This window comes from Pseudopodoces humilis, chromosome 2 (assembly GCF_049639895.1).
Source record: "Pseudopodoces humilis isolate 2021_Gansu_Grassland_sample_001 chromosome 2, ASM4963989v1, whole genome shotgun sequence".
NCBI classification, from domain to species: Eukaryota; Metazoa; Chordata; class Aves; order Passeriformes; family Paridae; genus Pseudopodoces; species Pseudopodoces humilis.
The window spans coordinates 113,450,639-113,467,891 of record NC_142201.1 but is presented as its reverse complement, the minus strand read 5'-3'; the positions used below and the strand labels follow the sequence as shown (position 1 = coordinate 113,467,891).

The window sequence follows — 17,253 nt, the reverse complement described above, 5'->3', positions numbered from 1 at the left end:
CCTTTTTTGGGTTGATGGTTGAGGTTGATGGTCTCCAACTTGTGTGGGTTGTCCCAGTGATCCCAACATGGCCAAGCCACCGTGATCCCATAGAAGCAATTCCTATGGAAAGTGAAATGTGTGATCTTCACAGCGAGCACCACCACCATGTGCTCCTGAGATGGATGGATGGATGATGGATGGATGGATGGATGGATGGATGGATGGATGGATGGATGCAGGAGACCAGCCTTGCCCGGAGAAATCAGTGCCCCAGCTGGGTTGTTGGGAAGGGGGGAGTCATTCTGTGATCCAGTGATTCATTATCCTGCGATGCTGAGTGCTGGCACCAGGTGATGAGGGGAAATCAGGAGTTCATGATGGTCCTGGAAAGTTCAACAGACCCAGAAGGTGACCATGGAATGGCATCCAGTGTCCTCTGTCCTTCCAGTGGAGCTGTGTTGTGGTATCATGGCTCCCAAAGACGATGATTCCTATGGCCACCACCACTGGCATCACAGCTCCTGAGTTACTGTCCCTCAGGCCACCATGCTGTGGCCACCACCAGGCCTCTGGGACAGAGAATCCTTCTTGGCAGCCGAGCGAGACGCTGGATTTGCTGTGCTGCTGTTGGACTGGTGGCAGGAGCAGAGCTGCCACCTCCAGCACTCTGCAGCTCCAAGCGGGCCTGGCTTTCACACAACGCCCAGTGTCCTCCATCCCCTCCACGGGGTCTTTGTGGGTGTCACTGACCCCTGAGGCAGCCCCCAGGCCAGGTGCCTGCTGTGGAGGACAAGGGATGGACCACAGGTGAGCCTGGATTGGCCCCTTTGCACCGCCCAAGGTGGCAGGAGACAGCCGGTGTCACTCATCCATGGCTGTCACTACCCAACCCAAACCTCCCCTGGCCCAGCCTGAGGCCATTCCCTCTCCTCTTGTCCCTGTTCCCCCCCAGCTGTCCTCTCCTGTCAGGGAGTTGTGCAGAGCCAGAAGGGCCCCCTGAGCCTCCTTTTCTCCAGGCTGAGCCCCTTTCCCAGCTCCCTCAGCCCGTCCTGGGGCTCTAGCCCCTTCCCAGCTCCGTTCCCTGCCCTGGACACGCTCCAGCCCCTCATGGCAGGGCCCAGAGCTGGATGGTCACAGCAGCAACGCTGCTGGAGGAGGGGACGTGAGCCCGTGCAGCTGCCCATGAGTCAGGGAGCAGCCCCCGGCCGTGCCAGCCCGTGCCAGGCCCTGCCAGCACCCTGCAGCGAGGGACGCCCCCTCCCTCCCGCCTCACTGTCCCCACACTGTGTCCCCACGGCGTTAATGCTCCGTTTTCCAGCCTTCAGAACCCCTTTCTCCAGGAAGGACATCAGGGCTCCCCTGCACACGGCCTCACCTCACGGGGTCCTTGGTGACGCTCCATCGTGGGGGTCACATCCCGCTGCCGGCGGGGAGGGGACCACGGAGGGGATCAGCCCCTGCCTCGCTCCTCACCTCAGGGATCCGGGACACCCGGAACCTGTTGGGGAGCATCACGTCAGCCTGTCCCCGCTGCAGAGGGGACACACCCCGGGCGGCTGTCCCTGCTTACCTGCCGATGGAGAGGATGGTCACCTCGCTGGGATGAGCTCCGGCCTTGGGGACTTTGGTGGCACTGAGAGATGGCAGCGCCTCGGGCCACTTCTGGCCGCAGCGGGCACACGGGGCCGGTCCCTGCACCGTGTGCAGGTGCTGCTGGTGGTGGCAGACGGGGGGAAACTGAGGCAGGAGGTGCAGCCTGGGGAGGGGGGAAATGCCATCAGCATGGGGGTGGTCCCACCATGGGGGTCCTCAGTGCAGCCTTAGGGGACCCTTACTTATTGAGGGGGGCACAGCTCGGGGGCATCAGCTGCTGCCTCTGGTGCTCCTTCAGCAGCTCCTCCAGCGCCGCTGCATTTTCTGTGTGAGGGAGGACACCGAGGAGTTGGGGGTCACGGGGCTCTGGCCCAGGTCACCCCATCCTCCCCCTTCTCAGGGAGCCCCTGACCTTTCTTCTCGGTGATCAGCCGCACCAGCACCCCGATGGTGTCCTCATTGGCATCCTCCAGCTGGTAGATGGAGCTGGGACCTGGGAGCAGGAGTTAGGGAGAACTCGGTGATGGACAATAAGGCACCCCAAGGACAAGCAGGATGCCCTGGGACAAAGAGGACCAGAAACCACAGGAATGGGCTCAGGAAGATGAGCTGGGTGTGAGATCACCAAAGGTGTCCCGGCACAACGAGGGCTCACCGGTGCTGCCGGGCTGGGGCTCCTTGCTGGCAGTGCAGTGATAACCCTTCTTCTTCAGCAGGTTGCAGACCAGGATTCCCAACAATCCCATGGCACAGAAGACCGGGACGATGGTCAGCACGGCTGCCTGCGCTGCTGCCGCCTCCTCCTCCTCCTCACCCAGCAGGGTCACCCGTGTCCCGTTGGCTCCCGATGCCCGGCCTGGCGTTTCGGGGCTGCGGGCTCTTCGCCGGCCTGCGGGGAGGCGCGGGATCAGCCTCAGAGAGGGGCTTTGTTGCCATCAAACCCCTTTTCCCCAGGAGCCCCGCACCAGCGCCGGACCCCAGGGAAGCAGAAGCCGCTTGTGTCGTGAGCTGAGGCATCCTCAGCTGGACATCGTGGCCCATCCCGGGGGAACACACCCTGTGGCATCCCCGGGCCGGCGCAAGCTCCTCCATCGCCCCCAGCCCTGGGGCGTCACCTCCGGCTCCAGCACCCACCTGGGCAGCCCGGGGTGCTGCGGGGAGCAGCGGCGCAGGGCAGGCACCGGCCCCGGGGCTCCCTCTCCCCTCCAGGGCTGTGAAACCTGCGGGGCGGGAGGGGAGGGTCAGGCCGCGACCCCCGAGCCCGGGCGGGGCTGGGGCTCAGCGTGCCCCGGCTGGGCTCACCCCGGCAGGCAGGCTCCGCACCGGCTGTCGCTCGCCGCCGTCCCCGCCGCCAGCAGGATCCTGTTCCCGGCGCGGCACCGGGTGTGAGCGGCGCAGGACGCGTCCCCCGGGGAGAAGGTGCCGGGGGGACAAGCTCGGCAGGTCCCCGCTGCATCCTGCGGTGAGAGAACGGGGGTGAGCTCCCGCCGCCTCCCTCCGGCTGCGGGTGCCGCAGGTGGGCACGGCTTACCCCGGTGGGCTCCTCTCCGGGCGGGCATCCCGCTGTCCCCGGCTCCGGGGCGCTGCAGCTCCCGGCCCCCTGGGCAGCTCTGCTCAGCACCTGGGGAGGAACAGAGCTCTCAGAGCCGGCTGCTGCTGCTGCCCCACTGCCCCTGCCCGGCACTGGCAGATGCCACCCTGTCACGGGTGGTGCCACTGCTGCCACCCAGCCAGCGGCCGGCCTTCTCCAGTGGTGCGAGGGATGTGAACTCGCTGGATGCACTGCGATGGATGCAAACCCATGGCCGTGTCCCGCATGGGATGGGATGGGATCCATGGGATGGGATGGGATCCATGGGATGGGATGGGATCCATGGGATCCATGGGATGGGATCCATGGGATGGGATCCATGGGATGGGATCCATGGGACGGGATCCATGGGACAGGATGGGATGGGATCCATGGGATGGGATGGGATCCATGGGATGGGATGGGATGGATCCATGGGATGGATCCATGGGATGGGATCCATGGGATGGGATCCATGGGATGGGATGGGATCCATGGGATGGGATGGGATCCATGGGATGGGATGGGATCCATGGGATGGGATGGGATGGGATCCATGGGATGGGATGGGATGGGATGGGATCCATGGGATGGGATGGGATCCATGGGATGGGATGGGATGGGATCCATGGGATGGGATGGGATGGGATCCATGGGATGGGATGGGATGGGATCCATGGGATGGGATGGGATGGGATGGGATCCATGGGATGGGATGGGATGGGATCCATGGGATGGGATGGGATGGGATCCATGGGATGGGATGGGATGGGATCCATGGGATGGGTTGGGATGGGATCCATGGGATGGGATGGGATGGGATCCATGGGATGGGATGGGATGGGATGGGATGGGATGGGATCCATGGGATGGGATGGGATGGGATCCATGGGATGGGATGGGATGGGATCCATGGGATGGGATGGGATGGGATCCATGGGATGGGATGGGATGGGATCCATGGGATGGGATGGGATGGGATCCATGGGATGGGATGGGATCCATGGGATGGGATGGGATGGGATCCATGGGATGGGATGGGATGGGATCCATGGGATGGGATGGGATGGGATCCATGGGATGGGATGGGATGGGATCCATGGGATGGGATGGGATGGGATGGGATGGGATCCATGGGATGGGATGGGATGGGATCCATGGGATGGGATGGGATGGGATCCATGGGATGGGATGGGATGGGATCCATGGGATGGGATGGGATGGGATCCATGGGATGGGATGGGATGGGATCCATGGGATGGGATGGGATGGGATCCATGGGATGGGATGGGATGGGATCCATGGGATGGGATGGGATGGGATCCATGGGATGGGATGGGATGGGATCCATGGGATGGGATGGGATGGGATCCATGGGATGGGATGGGATGGGATCCATGGGATGGGATGGGATGGGATCCATGGGATGGGATGGGATGGGATCCATGGGATGGGATGGGATGGGATGGGATGGGATCCATGGGATGGGATAGGATGGGATGGGATGGGATCCATGGGATGGGATGGGATGGGATCCATGGGATGGGTTGGGATGGGATCCATGGGATGGGATGGGATGGGATCCATGGGATGGGATGGGATGGGATCCATGGGATGGGATGGGATGGGATCCATGGGATGGGATGGGATGGGATCCATGGGATGGGATGGGATGGGATCCATGGGATGGGATGGGATGGGATCCATGGGATGGGATGGGATGGGATCCATGGGATGGGATGGGATGGGATCCATGGGATGGGATGGGATGGGATCCATGGGATGGGATGGGATCCATGGGATGGGATGGGATCCATGGGATGGGATGGGATGGGATCCATGGGATGGGATGGGATGGGATCCATGGGATGGGATGGGATGGGATCCATGGGATGGGATGGGATGGGATGGGATCCATGGGATGGGATGGGATGGGATGGGATCCATGGGATGGGATGGGATGGGATCCATGGGATGGGATGGGATGGGATCCATGGGATGGGATGGGATGGGATCCATGGGATGGGATGGGATGGGATCCATGGGATGGGATGGGATCCATGGGATCCACGGGATGGGACGGGATCCATGGGATGGGGATGGGATCCATGGGAGGGGATGGGATAGACAAGGCCGTACTCACCCCCAGGACGGTGACAAGCCACCAGTGCATCCCGCTCCTCTTCATCACCTGGGGAGACCTGCCCAAGGGGGAACATCAGCGTCATCATCCAGGGAAAATCCCGCCGAAGGAGTAATTTGGGGGCCCTTTTTCTCCCCTTTGGGATGCTCCAAGGCATCTGCCTAAATAGCCCTACAGCAGTGGCCCTGACCATCCCTCAGAAAGTTTTCTTTAGAGATTTCATGGAATGCTCAGCATCACCCCTTCCCTTGGAGATCCCAGCTCCATCCCAAGCTGGAGAGGGACCAGCCTCAGCAGTGGAGTCACACCATTCATGCAAGGAGCAGATGATTCTTAACAAAGTTAAAGAAAGGTTTTTCCTGCTCCGGAGGAAATCCTTTTGCATCTGTCACAAGGAAATGAAGTCACCAAAAAAAAAAAATTAAAAATATTTAAATGAAAAATCGAACAAAACAAGAGGTGTTTCCCAGAGTCTCATCCCCCCTCTTTGGGCTCAGCAATTGGTTGTTAAAATTAAAATCTGTGCTGACAGCATAGGGGAAGGAAGGAGAAAATAAATAGTAACCCAAACCCAGATCCAGCCTCCACATGGAAATCCTGCCGCCTGCATGGAAATCCTGCCTCCCGCATGGAAATTCCCCCCCGGTTGTCACGGTCCTGTGAAAGGCCCAGCAGAGCTTCATTACAGCCTGTGCCTGACAAGTTTCTCCTAATTAGTGGCCAGCACCACCCCGAGATGCAGCTAATTACATGTGAGGGGGGTCCTGGGGGTGTTGAGGTGGGTTGGGACACGATGGCAGAACCCAAAACGAGCATCCTCCGTACTCCAGCTCCCTCCAGTAGCTCCCAGTACAGGAGCACTGCAGGGTGCCAGCATGGAGCCGGCCAGCCCAGCTCCTGAACCCCCCTGGGATTTGGGATGTGCCCCTCGAGAGCCCAGGGGATGGTGACACCCATGCAAGCTCTCCACCCTATAGGTCAATGAAACTGGAATTTAAACCTAAGGTGAAGCATTTAAATTCTCTGGGGCTGTGGAATTCAAGCACTCCAGGGACACACTGAGGTGACAGGAAGGTCCCACTGTGGCTGAGGGACCACGAGCATCCCGGCTCACCAGAGCATTCCAGATCCTGATAACTGGATCTGAACACCGCCAGGAGCAGGGCTAAAGCTGATTTGAGGCCAAGCTTCATCCAAGGATTAAGGACATCCCTCAGATGAACAAAACGCTGCCACAGGGATGCAGGAGGTGCAGGAGCCAGAGGGTGCCAGCTCCTGGTTGCCACTGGAGCTTTGCCCAGGACTCAGCACCTGCTTTTGGGGGCAGCTTGGGGCCATCCCAAATGGGGATGGGGTATGCAGGCACAAATCCTCAGCTGGTGATGCTGGGAAACCCAGCTGCCCTGACACACTCCTCAAACCGACAGAATTTACCCCTGCAAGAACCAGAGGAAACCAAAAAATAACCCCACCAGTGCCAGAGCTGGCTGCTTTTGGGGCCACTCCAAGCTCCAGCAGCCCGGTGCACCAATGCCGACACACCAGAAGAGGCGACTTGGTTTTAGAAACCTCCCCAAATCCCTCGGGATCACATGAGCCCTTTTTTCCCAGCCCCCCTTAATACGATCTGTAACCTAAAACTGCCCGCCGGGATTCCAGCGAGGGCTTCCCCTCCCTGTGGGGGAACAGGGTTTCAGCCGACGGCTCCTGCAGACAAACAGAGGGGAAAAAAGAGCAACTGTTCGGGAAAACTTTGGGGAACAGCTGCCGGAGACAGACGCGGACAAGGGGGGGATTGTCCGGCAGATGGAGCGAAACTCGGCATTACCGCACCCCCGGGCCCCACCGGAGCTGTGGGAACAACCGAGCCGCCACCAGATTCCAGCGTTAAAGTCAAATGGTCCCGGGAGAAGCGCTGGGATGGCAGCGGCACGTCCCGGGGTACGCCGCAGCATCCCGCAGCATCTCCGGCCCTTTGGCTCGCAGCCCTGGGATTTTCCAGCTCCAGCCAAAAAAAAAAAAAAAAGATAGAAAAAAAAGAAAAAAAAAAACCCAAAACCGATACGGCTCCTACCTCTTTTCCCAGGCAGCTGCTGCTGAGTATTCCTTAACCTACTTTTTCTCCTCTCCACCCTTTATTCTAACCTACTTTGGCGCTGCAGCAGCCGCAGCCTCCCGGACCCGCGGGGCAGCGCACCCCACTCCAGGCGGAGCTCCCCCAATTCCCTGCTTTAGGGATAAGGCCGGGACAGAAACACCGCCCACCCCTTTTAGCGCAAAGCCGGGGGTTGAGCATCCCAAAAAAAACACCTGATCCCCCCTCCTCGCACAACCCAAAGCCGCAGAATCCCCAAGCCCGACGGCTCCGCGGGGGAAAACCCTTTAAGGGGGGATAACCCGAGCCCCCCGGGCGGAGGGGGTGTCCCTGTGCCGGGGGTGTCCCTTACCTGTCCCCCCGGGGCCGCCCCGCCGCTCGCGCCTCCTCCTTATGAATGAACCCGCGGGCGCGCGGCTCCGCAAGCCCCGCCCATTTCCGTGACGTCACGCAATGAGACCACGCCCCGCAGTGTTTGGCCACGCCCCCCGGGCCCCGCGGCAGCGCCACCTCCCGGCCGCGGGGGGAATTGCGGGCGGGATTCGGGATGGGTTTTATCCCACCCCCGGGGGGATGTTTGGGGGGAAAACGGGAACAACCAGATCAGGGTGGGTTTTACCTGCCCAGCAGGAATTTAATAAAAAAAAGTGGTTTTTTTCTTCTTCCCCATGTGGGCTCGCAGGGGACACCCACGAGTGCTGCGCCCCCTTTCCTCACCCGTCCGACAGCGTACCCTGCCTTGTCCTTGTCCTCTTCCCCAGGGGACAGTTCTGTGGGGACAGCCGGTTGCCGACAGGCCTGGTGTTCCTTCTGTTCCCCTCGGTTTTCCCCAGGGCGACCTGGTGTCCCCGACTCCGGCTGTTTGTCCAGCCAGGGAATGCCGCGTCCCAGAGCTCTGCGGCACGAGGGGAGCACATCCTGACATCCCCCGCGGGGTTATCCAGGGCAGAACAACTGCACCCCGGCGGTGGAAACGGCTTCTTCCTCCCACCGGAGTCTTCATCACCAGTGGCACCAGCAGGTGACATTCCCAGCGACACCAGTGGGGGTGGGAGCCGTGCCCATCCTCACCCTGTCCCTGCCACCCCATCCCGAGGTGAAGGATGAGACCACGCTGGGATCATTCTGGCACGGGTGACCTTTAATAACAAAGAGCCCCCAAGTGACCGAAATTCCCTCCCCTCCCCTTTCCCAAAATATCCTCATCATCCCAATTATAGCACACACCCACTCACCCCGCTGACGGACAGACGGATGGCTCCATGTGGGATGGCAGCATTCCTGTCACTCACCCAGCTGTGTGGGATTGGGGACACCCTGATTCATCCCTGCCACCACGGTTGTCACGTCTCCCATGGGGACAAACAGGGTGTCCCAATCTGGGAGCACTGATCTCGCCTGGATCCTGGGGTGAAAGCAGGAAAATGCGAAAAAAGGGCAAATGGGGGAGGGTTGGTCCAGCACAGTCTCATTTTTAGGGTCCCCCACACTGTCACCCCACTTTAAAGGGTGGGGAGACAGCCCTGGTGTCTGGCAGGGAATGCGAAGATGATTGTTCTCCTCCAGAGATGCTTCAAACGGCAGTGGTGCCTTCATCCCACTTCCCAGGCTGCGAAATCCCACTGGGAATCACAGAGAAGGAGGGGGGGGACCCAAATTTCCTTCCCTCCTCCCCTCCATCAGCTTCCACCCCTTCCACCAGCGGGGTCAGGCTCTCCCTCGGGGCGATGAACCGGGAAGTTTTAACCCCCTCAGCTCCGGAGTGCAGGGACTGGCAGTGCGGTGATGATACCCCTGACCCCCGCAGACCCTCGAATAAATAAGGATGTTTATATATATATAATATATATATATATATTTAAAACAAACGAACAAACGAACAGAGCTGTCTGGGTGCTGGCGATGGAGCGAGCGGGTTAGCGGGAGGCCCGGGCCGGGGGGGACACCGCGGGCGGATTGTCCCTGGGGTGGTCCCGCGGCGTGGCCGGGGGTCCCGGGGGCCGGGGGGGGTGACAGGGCCGGGCCCCCCCCGCCCCGTGAAGCAGGCACACACAAAACCGGAGAGCAAGGCAGGTTCCTGGCTGTCGGGCATCCCCCGGCCGGTCCCCAGGGATGCTCGGTAACGTCCTCGTCCTCCTCCTCCTCCTCCTTCTCCTCAGCGCCTTCCCAAGCAAACCCCCGCCCCCTCCCCTTCTTCTGGAGGCCCCCGAAGCGCTGTGTGTCCCCCCCCCGAGTCCAGTGCGGCGGCCGGGGGGACGGCGGGGGGACCGGGGCTCATCCCCCCCAACCCCGAGCACACAGAGAACAGCCGGGTTGGAGATGAGAGGTGCTGGGGCGGGGGGCGGTGGGGAGGGGGCCGGGACCCCCCCTCTGCACACAGGGGGGCCAGCACCCCGTTTCCTGGCCGGGGCGGCCCGGGGGAGCCGCGGCTGGTCACGCTCTCCAGAGGAGGAGGTGGTTGGTGCTGTCGTCCCGGCCCACGGTCTCGCTGCTGCTGGTCAGCCGGAAATCCTCGTAGCCGTCCCCGCCGCTGATCACCAACATCTTGGGCTTGGACAGCGCCAGGCCGGGGGCACGCGGCCGGGACGGGTCTCTTTTCTCGGCCTCGCTCGGCTTCTCGGCCCCTGCCGAGTGCAGAACCCCAAACGTGGTCACATGTGTACCTGCAACTCTGCTGGTCCCCGACAGCACCCCCTGCATCACCTCCCCTGCAGCACCTCCCCTGCATCACCTCCCCTGCAGGACCTCACCTGCAGCACCCACCTGCAGCACCTCACCTGCAGCACCCCCCTGCAGCACCCACCTGCAGCACCCCCCTGCAGCACCCACCTGCAGTAACCTCCTGCAGCACCTCACCTGCAGCACCCACCATCAACCCTCTGCCACTTTCCCAGGCACCGCATCCTGGCCCCAAAAGCCTCCTCCCACCCCAAACTGGCCCCCATAACCCTTACGAGCTCCCCCCTTCAGAACTGCTAGCCCCCATCCCATCTCCTCCTTCCCATCCCACCCCCGCCTCAGAGCTGGGCTGGGTGGTACCGTGGGAATTTGGGTGTCCCTGGGAATTCTGGGGTTGCTCATGCTGGGAAGAGGGAAGTTTAGCACCGACTTTCCCCCACCCTCCACTGCCAGTTTTTCACCTTGGATTTTAACAAGGGAAGAAGGGAACGGGGACTCCCACTCTGTTTCAAGGCTACTCCTGGTCCAGCATTCCCAGCCCCACGAGCTCCTGGAAGGTGCCGTGACTGGGACGTGCCACTCATCCCACCTACCCGTGTCCCTGGGCAGCGGGAAGAGCACATCCAAGCCGTCAGGCAGCTCGATGGCCGTGAGGAAGCGCACGTGCCCGGTGTGACCCTGGGACAGCCCAACCAGCGTGGGGGCTGCCTTGGCCGACACCGACAGGGTCAGCACCACGCCGGCGCTGGTCCCGATCCACAGCAGGTCCTTGCACACCAGGAGGGCCGTGATCCGCAGGCAGGCGGCCTTGTGCTGCCGGATAATGGCATCCGAGCCTGCCGAGCATCCCACCCATCAGTGCCTTGTCCTGCCCCACGCCCACAGGGACCCTTTCCCGCGGGTATCTGCGGCACATGGGACGTGGGGAAGGGACCTGACAACCCCCCTGGCTGGTGGCGCTAGATTGGACGGATAGGACAAGGGGAAATGGCTTCCCAGAGGGCAAGGATGGATGGGATATTGGGGAGGAATTGTTCCCTGACAGGGTGGGGAGCCCTGGCACAGGGTGCCCAGAGCAGCTGTGGCTGCCCCTGGATCCCTGGAAGTGTCCAACGCCAGGTTGAACAGGGCTTGGAGCCACCTGGGATAGTGGAAAGTGTCCCTGCCCACGGCAGGGGGTTGGAATTAGGTGTCTTCCAACCAAAACCATTCTGAGATTCCATGTTTCTGTGATTAAGGGATTTCCACCCTGCTCCAACACAGGATCATCCATTTCCCCAGGGGCTGCCCTGTTTCCATGCGGGATTACACAGCTGCTGAACACGAGCGCAGGGACTCGTTATTTCCTTCCCCAAACTCAGGCTCCAAAATCTCCCATCATGGGATGCCTCAGGGAATTTCCCAGGGGCACTGGCACCCACTGGAGCTGCGTCACGGGCGGCACTTACCGGCGAGCATCTTGTGCACCGGCGGGGTGATGTCCGCCTCCGCCAGCTGCTCATAGGTGGTGGCGTGGTACAGCCGGACCTGGGCGCTGCCCTGCAGCGCGACCCACACGCCGCTGCCCGCGCTCACCATGCAGGTGACGCTGCGCCCGCCGTCCTGCCCCACCTGGAGCGTGTGCTGCAGGGGACAGAGCCAGGGCAGTGTCGCGGTGATGCCACCGGCGCCTCGCCGCCCGCCGCGCCCTCCCTCCCGCCGCCCATGCTACCTCCTGCGCCAGCGTGGCGGTGTTGAGGACGATGACTCGGTTTTGGCAGCCGCACCACAGCTTCCCTGCCACCGCCACCATCTTGGTGATGGGGCTCCCCGGTGAGCCCAGGGACAGGGACTTGGAGTTTTGGGGGTCCCAGAAGCGGCCTGAGAAGGTGGGGAGAGTGGGGTGGGTAGTTAAATCATTCCCAAAAAATGAGTCCGGCTTGATACGGACAATGAGTGGCTGAAGACAACTTTCTCCAGGTCACCCCTCAGAGGGGACAAACTGATGCCACCATGGCGTTCCAGCGGCAGGCAGGGACCAGCAGAAGGATGCCCACCTCCACCTGCCACTGAGTCTGGTGTCTCCAGCATCCCTGCAGGGATGTCCCTTCCCATGGAAGCAGGGAAGCCACCCTGAGCATCCCTCCCCAGGGGGATGTCCCAAATCAGACCTCACCTGCTTCCCGCTGGTACACAACGAGCTCCCCGTTGGCCAACGACACAAAAACCTGGTTATCCAGGTACCTGTGGGGACAAATCACCTCTGACATCCAGCTGCAGAACCCCACTCCACCCCCCAAGAGCTGAAAATCCCCCTTCCCCACTTACAGGATGCACATGACGGCGGCAGCGTGTTGCATCTTCATGCTGTTCTTCCTGTTCCGGATGTTGTCCGAGGACTGGTACACGTGGATGCTGCAGGAGGAGAACAAAGCTTGAGGCTCCCCCAGAACTGGTGTCCTTCCCGTGTAGGAATTCCCACTCCAGGGACGTACCAGCCATCCTCGGTGCCCAGCCACATGGAGCTCTGATGGGCTTCGGGGTCAAGGCTGAGGAGGTCCTCGAGGCTGCCGCGGGTGAAGGAGCCGCGGCTGGAGCGGCGCAGGGCCCGCCCGTCCGTGAGGCTCTCGCCGTGCCGGTTCTGCCCATAGCTGCCAGTGATGGGCATGAAACCAGGCTCCTGCTCTTCCTCCGAGCTCGTCGTCTCCACTGTGGCCTCCTTGCAGCTCGGGATCTCTTCATCTGTGGAGGAGGAGGAAGGAAGGGGTCAGACCATGACCATGCAACACCCTCCAAAGTCATGGGGAAGAGGCCATGGGTGATGTCAAGGCCAGGGGACGGCACAGGGATGCTGAGCCCCAAAACCCATGAGCTTTCACCCAAAGGCCCCCCCCCATCTCAGCACCACATTGTTGAGCTAATGCCTCTCAACGTCTCTTTTCCCAGGCTCAAAAGCCTCCACCTGCAGATTCCCCTGAGGAATACAAGGCAGAGAGGCCAAAACAATGGAGCTGCCTGTAATTTTGGGGCAAAAAGGTGTATTTCTCCCTAGGCAGGGGCCAGGGAGGACTCACTGCCGAAGCTGGAGGAGATGGTGGAGTGGCTGGCTTGGCTCTGCAGTGTCCCAGATGGGCTGGGCGAGGACTCGTCATCCGTGTCATCGCTGTCGAAGGGCACCAGCTCCCTGTTGCCGCCGTCCACGGGCTCCGAGAGCTCCAGTGACGAGCCCGAGATGGAGATGTGCAGGCACGGCTGCGGCCCCGCGTCCTCCGGCTGCGCCGGGCCCAGCTCCGCCGAGGGGCTGCCCAGCGGCTCCGAGCGCTCCCTGCCGCCGCCAGGAGGGGAGAGAAGCAGCTCCAGCATCGCCCCGTGCCCGCCGGCTCCGCGGGGCCGGGGAGTGTCCTACCTATAGGTGCGCTTGAGGCCGGGCACGGAGGCGATGCAGAGGATCCTGGCGGAGCAGACGGCGATGCAGGCCTCCACCGTGGGCTCCTTGCGGATGCTCAGCAGGCACACCTGCCCCACATAGCCGTCGCTGTTGCAAACCCAAACCTCGTGTGAGCTCTCCGGGCTGCCGTGGCTGGGAGAAGCGCAGGAGAACTGCAAGGGAGCAGAAGACTGGGTTATTCAGGACCGATGAAGGAGCTGTCTGGTGACAGGATGCCATCCCTGGGATGGGGAGGACCCGTGGGATGCTTGAACCCAGACTTTGGAGTACCTGCATCCCACTCCGTGTCTTCATGATGGGGATGGCTTTGAGGAACTCCGGGTCCAGGCAGTTCTTGCTGGAAGCTGGGAAAATCAGGTTGGGGGATCAAGAAGTGATGGAGGAAAGGGGTCTTCCCAAGCAGGGTTGGGGGTGATGCCAAGCCCACCGCCACATCCACCTCCCCCCTCCCTGCTGTTACCCAGCTTTTTCTTGGCATCCTCGAAGGCTTGCTCAAAGCCGAGCCGGGCATCAGGGTTGGGAAACTCAAAGATGAAGGACTCGGTGCCGTCAGCTTTGGTGGTGCTGAGCTCCACCTTGTTGGGGGGGAAGGCCATGCTGAAGGACAGGGATTGCTTCTCCGACAGCTCCCGGTGGATGGCGGCCATCAGGTCCTTGATCACGTCATCCAGGCCCTTGGGACAGGGACAACACTTCAGCTCTCAGGGACGGGCCACCACAAGCCACATGTTTGATAACCCCCTCTCCATCCCCTGGCATCCTTCAGAGGCTGCCACAACCTCTTTTGTGGCTTTAGGGCTGGATGTTTATGGCCACCAGCCCTTCCACAAGCCCTCCCCTCTCGCTGAGGACATCCCGTGTGGTCCCACTGGGAATGTACCCAACCAGGGGACAGCTCCAGGGCCGCCACCCCCGTACCTGGTGGGGGAAGCTGAGGGTCTCTGACAGCTTGCTGACTTGCCCCAGCGTGTTGAGGTCTTCATCCAGGCGGCTGATGCTCTTCTGGATGCTCTCCCTGTTGGTGGCTTGAGAGGCACCTGTGTGGGGGGACACAGTGTTAACCCCTCCCTCTCTGGCACTACCAGGCAGGGGGAGCAATGGGTTTTGGGGTGAGATGGGACACTCTAGCAAGCAGTGACAGACCTTTGACGATGTCCACATCCTCCAGGGGCAGCTTCCAGAGCAGTTTGTACTTGCTGGCGGTGTCGATCACGCTGGCCGCCGTGTACCTGGGAGTTTGGGGGGGATGGCCGAGCTGCACCCACAGCCCCAGGCCCCTAAAGCCAGGCCAGCTGGCTGGGACAGCCAAGGGGTGTCCCCAAACCTGGTGGTACTCACAGGCTCATGGAGCTGCGGCGGAGCGAGCCCGACTTGCGCTTCAGCGTGGTGCACACCAGCAGGTCCGTGAAGAGGAAGAAGGAGCGGTCCTTCTTCCCACCCACCGCCTTCTGTGGAGCAGTGGGAGACACCAGGGGCTTAATGACCATCCCTCCTCTGTGCCAGTGCTGGGAGAGGGCCCTGCCTCAGCTTCTCCATGCTGCCTTGCCCTTCCATCTGTCTGTTCCATTCATCCATCCATCCATCCATCCATCCATCATCCATCCATCCATCCATCCATCCATCCATCCATCCATCATCCATCCATCTGTCTGTCCATCCATCCATCCATTGTCTCCCATGGGCACACAGGCACCCCACAACCCACAGCCCCCCACTGCTCACCCAGCGCGTGGTCCCATGGCCCCATGGACCCTGCTCTTACCACTTCCACGACCATCTCCTGGCGCAGGAACCTGCGGAGCGGAGCCTGGAGCTGTGGGGACAAGGAGACCCATGGATGGGAAGCCATGGCGGGAGCTTTTTGGCCTTCATCCCTGCCCCTGCATCCCCCAGGTCAGAATTGGGACCCCAGTCCCTTCCCAAACCCCCCAGGAGCCCACCAAGGCCAAATAATGGGGAAAGCTGGGCCTGGAGGAGAAGACAAGTGACCCAGCCTGGGGTGACCCAGAAAGAGCAGAGATGAGGACATTTTGTGCAGAAGGAAAGAGTGGCCCCCTCCAAGGCCCCCCATACGTACGTCCTCCATCCCTTCAATGTGGGACTCAATCTCCTGCACGATCCGGGCGTTCCTCTCCACCTCCTCCGCGCTCTTCATGCCCTTGTTGATCCTCTCGGCCACTTGCTTGATGTTGCGCTGGGCGTCGATGAGGAAAGGGTGGTCGGGGTGGTCCTCTGGCGTGTGCTTCAGCAGGTCCTGCCGTGGGGACAGAGCCAGGCTGTCACCTCTGGCAACGCCTGGACACTGGCAGTGTCATTGCCCGAGCCCCTCCCGTGCTGCTCTGGCTGCTGGGGATGGAAACCAGCCCCAAGGAGGGGGTGGCCATGGGACTGGTCCCAAAATGACAGCGCAACGTCCAGCAGAAAGGCTGAGGGTAAGGGGACTACAGTGGGGTGACTGTCCTCAGGGTGACCATCCCACAGCCATGTGCACACCTGGGGACAACAGCTTTGTGACAAAAGGTGGGAAAAGGGGTCAGGAGAGACCTGAGAGCCCTGAAAGCTGCGTGGAGGCGAGGAGGAGCCATGGCCTCCCCCGCTGCTGGTGTGGCACTGCCACCCCGGTGTCACCCACCTTCACCAGCAGCTCGTATCGCGGGATCCTCTGCACCGGCTTGATCATCAGGTCAGACAGGGCCTGCTTCTCCTTGTTCTCCCGCATGCTTTGCTGCAAAACACCCATGAGGGACAAGGATGGGCCCCTTGGTGGGACACAGCAGGGACACCGCCTCCCACTAAGCCAGGATCACCCGTTTTGCTTTGGGGTCACTTCATTCCACACCTGCCAGAGTGATTCTGGTTCATCCCAACTGAACCTCTTTGCAACAAAGCCAAGAAGGTGGGGGGGAAATTCCCAGTCTGGCAATAAATTTATTCCTATTAACTCCCATCCTGCCTGGCCAGGATCTATGGCCAGGATCTATGGAGACAGGACCCAGCACCCACCTCCAGGAACTTCATGAAAGCCGGCCGGGCTTCCTTGGCGATCCTGACGGCATCCTTGGCGTTGAGGAAGTTATCAATATAGGCAGAGTAGATGTTCACCAGCACATCCTTGGAGAACTGGGAGGGAAAAACAGGGATCCAGCAGGGATCATGGACATACTGGGAGAGCCTGGAAGAGGCTGCCCCAAGGGTTAACCCTGGCTCTGGGCTGGTGCAGGGAGGGCTCACCCGCTGTCCGCCCACCTCGATTTTTCAGCCCTGACGTTTGTGCTCCCGAGGCAGAAACGCGGAGCTGCAGAGCCAGCCGGGAGCAGCAGCTCCCACCCTTATGCTAAGCAGACAGCAGGCCTGGAGATCGTCTCCTGCTCTCCATCCCAGGCCTGCCTGGCCCATCTTTTCATCACTGCCCTGCCTCCTGCTCCGAAACCTCTGCTCTGGGCCCGGGCCCAGGAGCGGGCACACCCGCATTCCTGGGGGGAATCGCTCCACCAGGACCTACCGACTGCACCAGGAGGTCGCCCACTTTCTGCTTCTCGTGCCAGTTCTGCACACAGTCGTGGATCTGCTCCAGGAACTGCTCGTGGTGCTCCAACAGCTCAGGGATCTGGTCAAAGATCTCGTCCACCAGGGAAGGGTCACACAGCAGGGAGTTCTCCGGCTGCTTCAGCGGCTTCATGTAACCCTGCGGGCAAGCAGAGGCACCCGGATCCGTGGAGGTTTCCTCTCCCTCCCCAGCCAGTTTGGGTCTCTCAGCCCATGTA

General features: G+C 61.3%; 2 protein-coding genes across 4 annotated transcripts in view; both read right to left on the bottom strand.

Moving 5' to 3' along the window:
- Positions 1-47: 47 nt before the first annotated feature.
- Positions 48-7,807, bottom strand: RELT (RELT TNF receptor). Of its 3 annotated transcripts, none has more exons than XM_088068980.1 (11): positions 7,736-7,807; positions 5,289-5,346; positions 3,107-3,196; positions 2,878-3,032; positions 2,710-2,795; positions 2,231-2,464; positions 1,988-2,068; positions 1,818-1,899; positions 1,553-1,738; positions 1,358-1,480; positions 48-762 (listed from the first exon to the last, which is right to left on the bottom strand). In XM_088068980.1, the coding sequence occupies exons 2-10, from the start codon at positions 5,331-5,333 to the stop codon at positions 1,393-1,395; spliced, it is 1,047 nt and encodes a 348-aa protein (XP_087925106.1). In that variant the 5' UTR covers positions 5,334-5,346; positions 7,736-7,807; the 3' UTR covers positions 48-762; positions 1,358-1,392. The 3 variants fall into 3 exon arrangements, with proteins under 3 accessions (XP_087925106.1, XP_087925108.1, XP_005524139.1); XM_088068982.1 differs by lacking the exon at positions 7,736-7,807 and adding an exon at positions 7,363-7,493; XM_005524082.2 differs by lacking the exon at positions 7,736-7,807 and adding an exon at positions 5,597-5,634.
- An 821-nt stretch (positions 7,808-8,628) lies between these two features.
- Positions 8,629-17,253, bottom strand: part of ARHGEF17 (Rho guanine nucleotide exchange factor 17) — a 30,842-nt gene continuing 22,217 nt past the window's right edge. The window contains exons 3-21 of the mRNA XM_014253496.2: positions 16,992-17,174; positions 16,493-16,609; positions 16,122-16,214; positions 15,567-15,743; positions 15,252-15,302; positions 14,828-14,937; positions 14,633-14,718; positions 14,408-14,526; positions 13,950-14,163; positions 13,760-13,833; positions 13,448-13,641; positions 13,116-13,366; positions 12,537-12,783; positions 12,370-12,456; positions 12,218-12,285; positions 11,774-11,922; positions 11,511-11,685; positions 10,656-10,898; positions 8,629-10,007 (exon numbers count right to left, since the gene is read on the bottom strand). Of these exons, the coding sequence (XP_014108971.2) occupies positions 9,817-10,007; positions 10,656-10,898; positions 11,511-11,685; positions 11,774-11,922; positions 12,218-12,285; positions 12,370-12,456; positions 12,537-12,783; positions 13,116-13,366; positions 13,448-13,641; positions 13,760-13,833; positions 13,950-14,163; positions 14,408-14,526; positions 14,633-14,718; positions 14,828-14,937; positions 15,252-15,302; positions 15,567-15,743; positions 16,122-16,214; positions 16,493-16,609; positions 16,992-17,174 (2,829 nt within the window). The 3' untranslated portion in view covers positions 8,629-9,816. The remainder of the gene's footprint in view (positions 10,008-10,655; positions 10,899-11,510; positions 11,686-11,773; positions 11,923-12,217; positions 12,286-12,369; positions 12,457-12,536; positions 12,784-13,115; positions 13,367-13,447; positions 13,642-13,759; positions 13,834-13,949; positions 14,164-14,407; positions 14,527-14,632; positions 14,719-14,827; positions 14,938-15,251; positions 15,303-15,566; positions 15,744-16,121; positions 16,215-16,492; positions 16,610-16,991; positions 17,175-17,253) is intronic.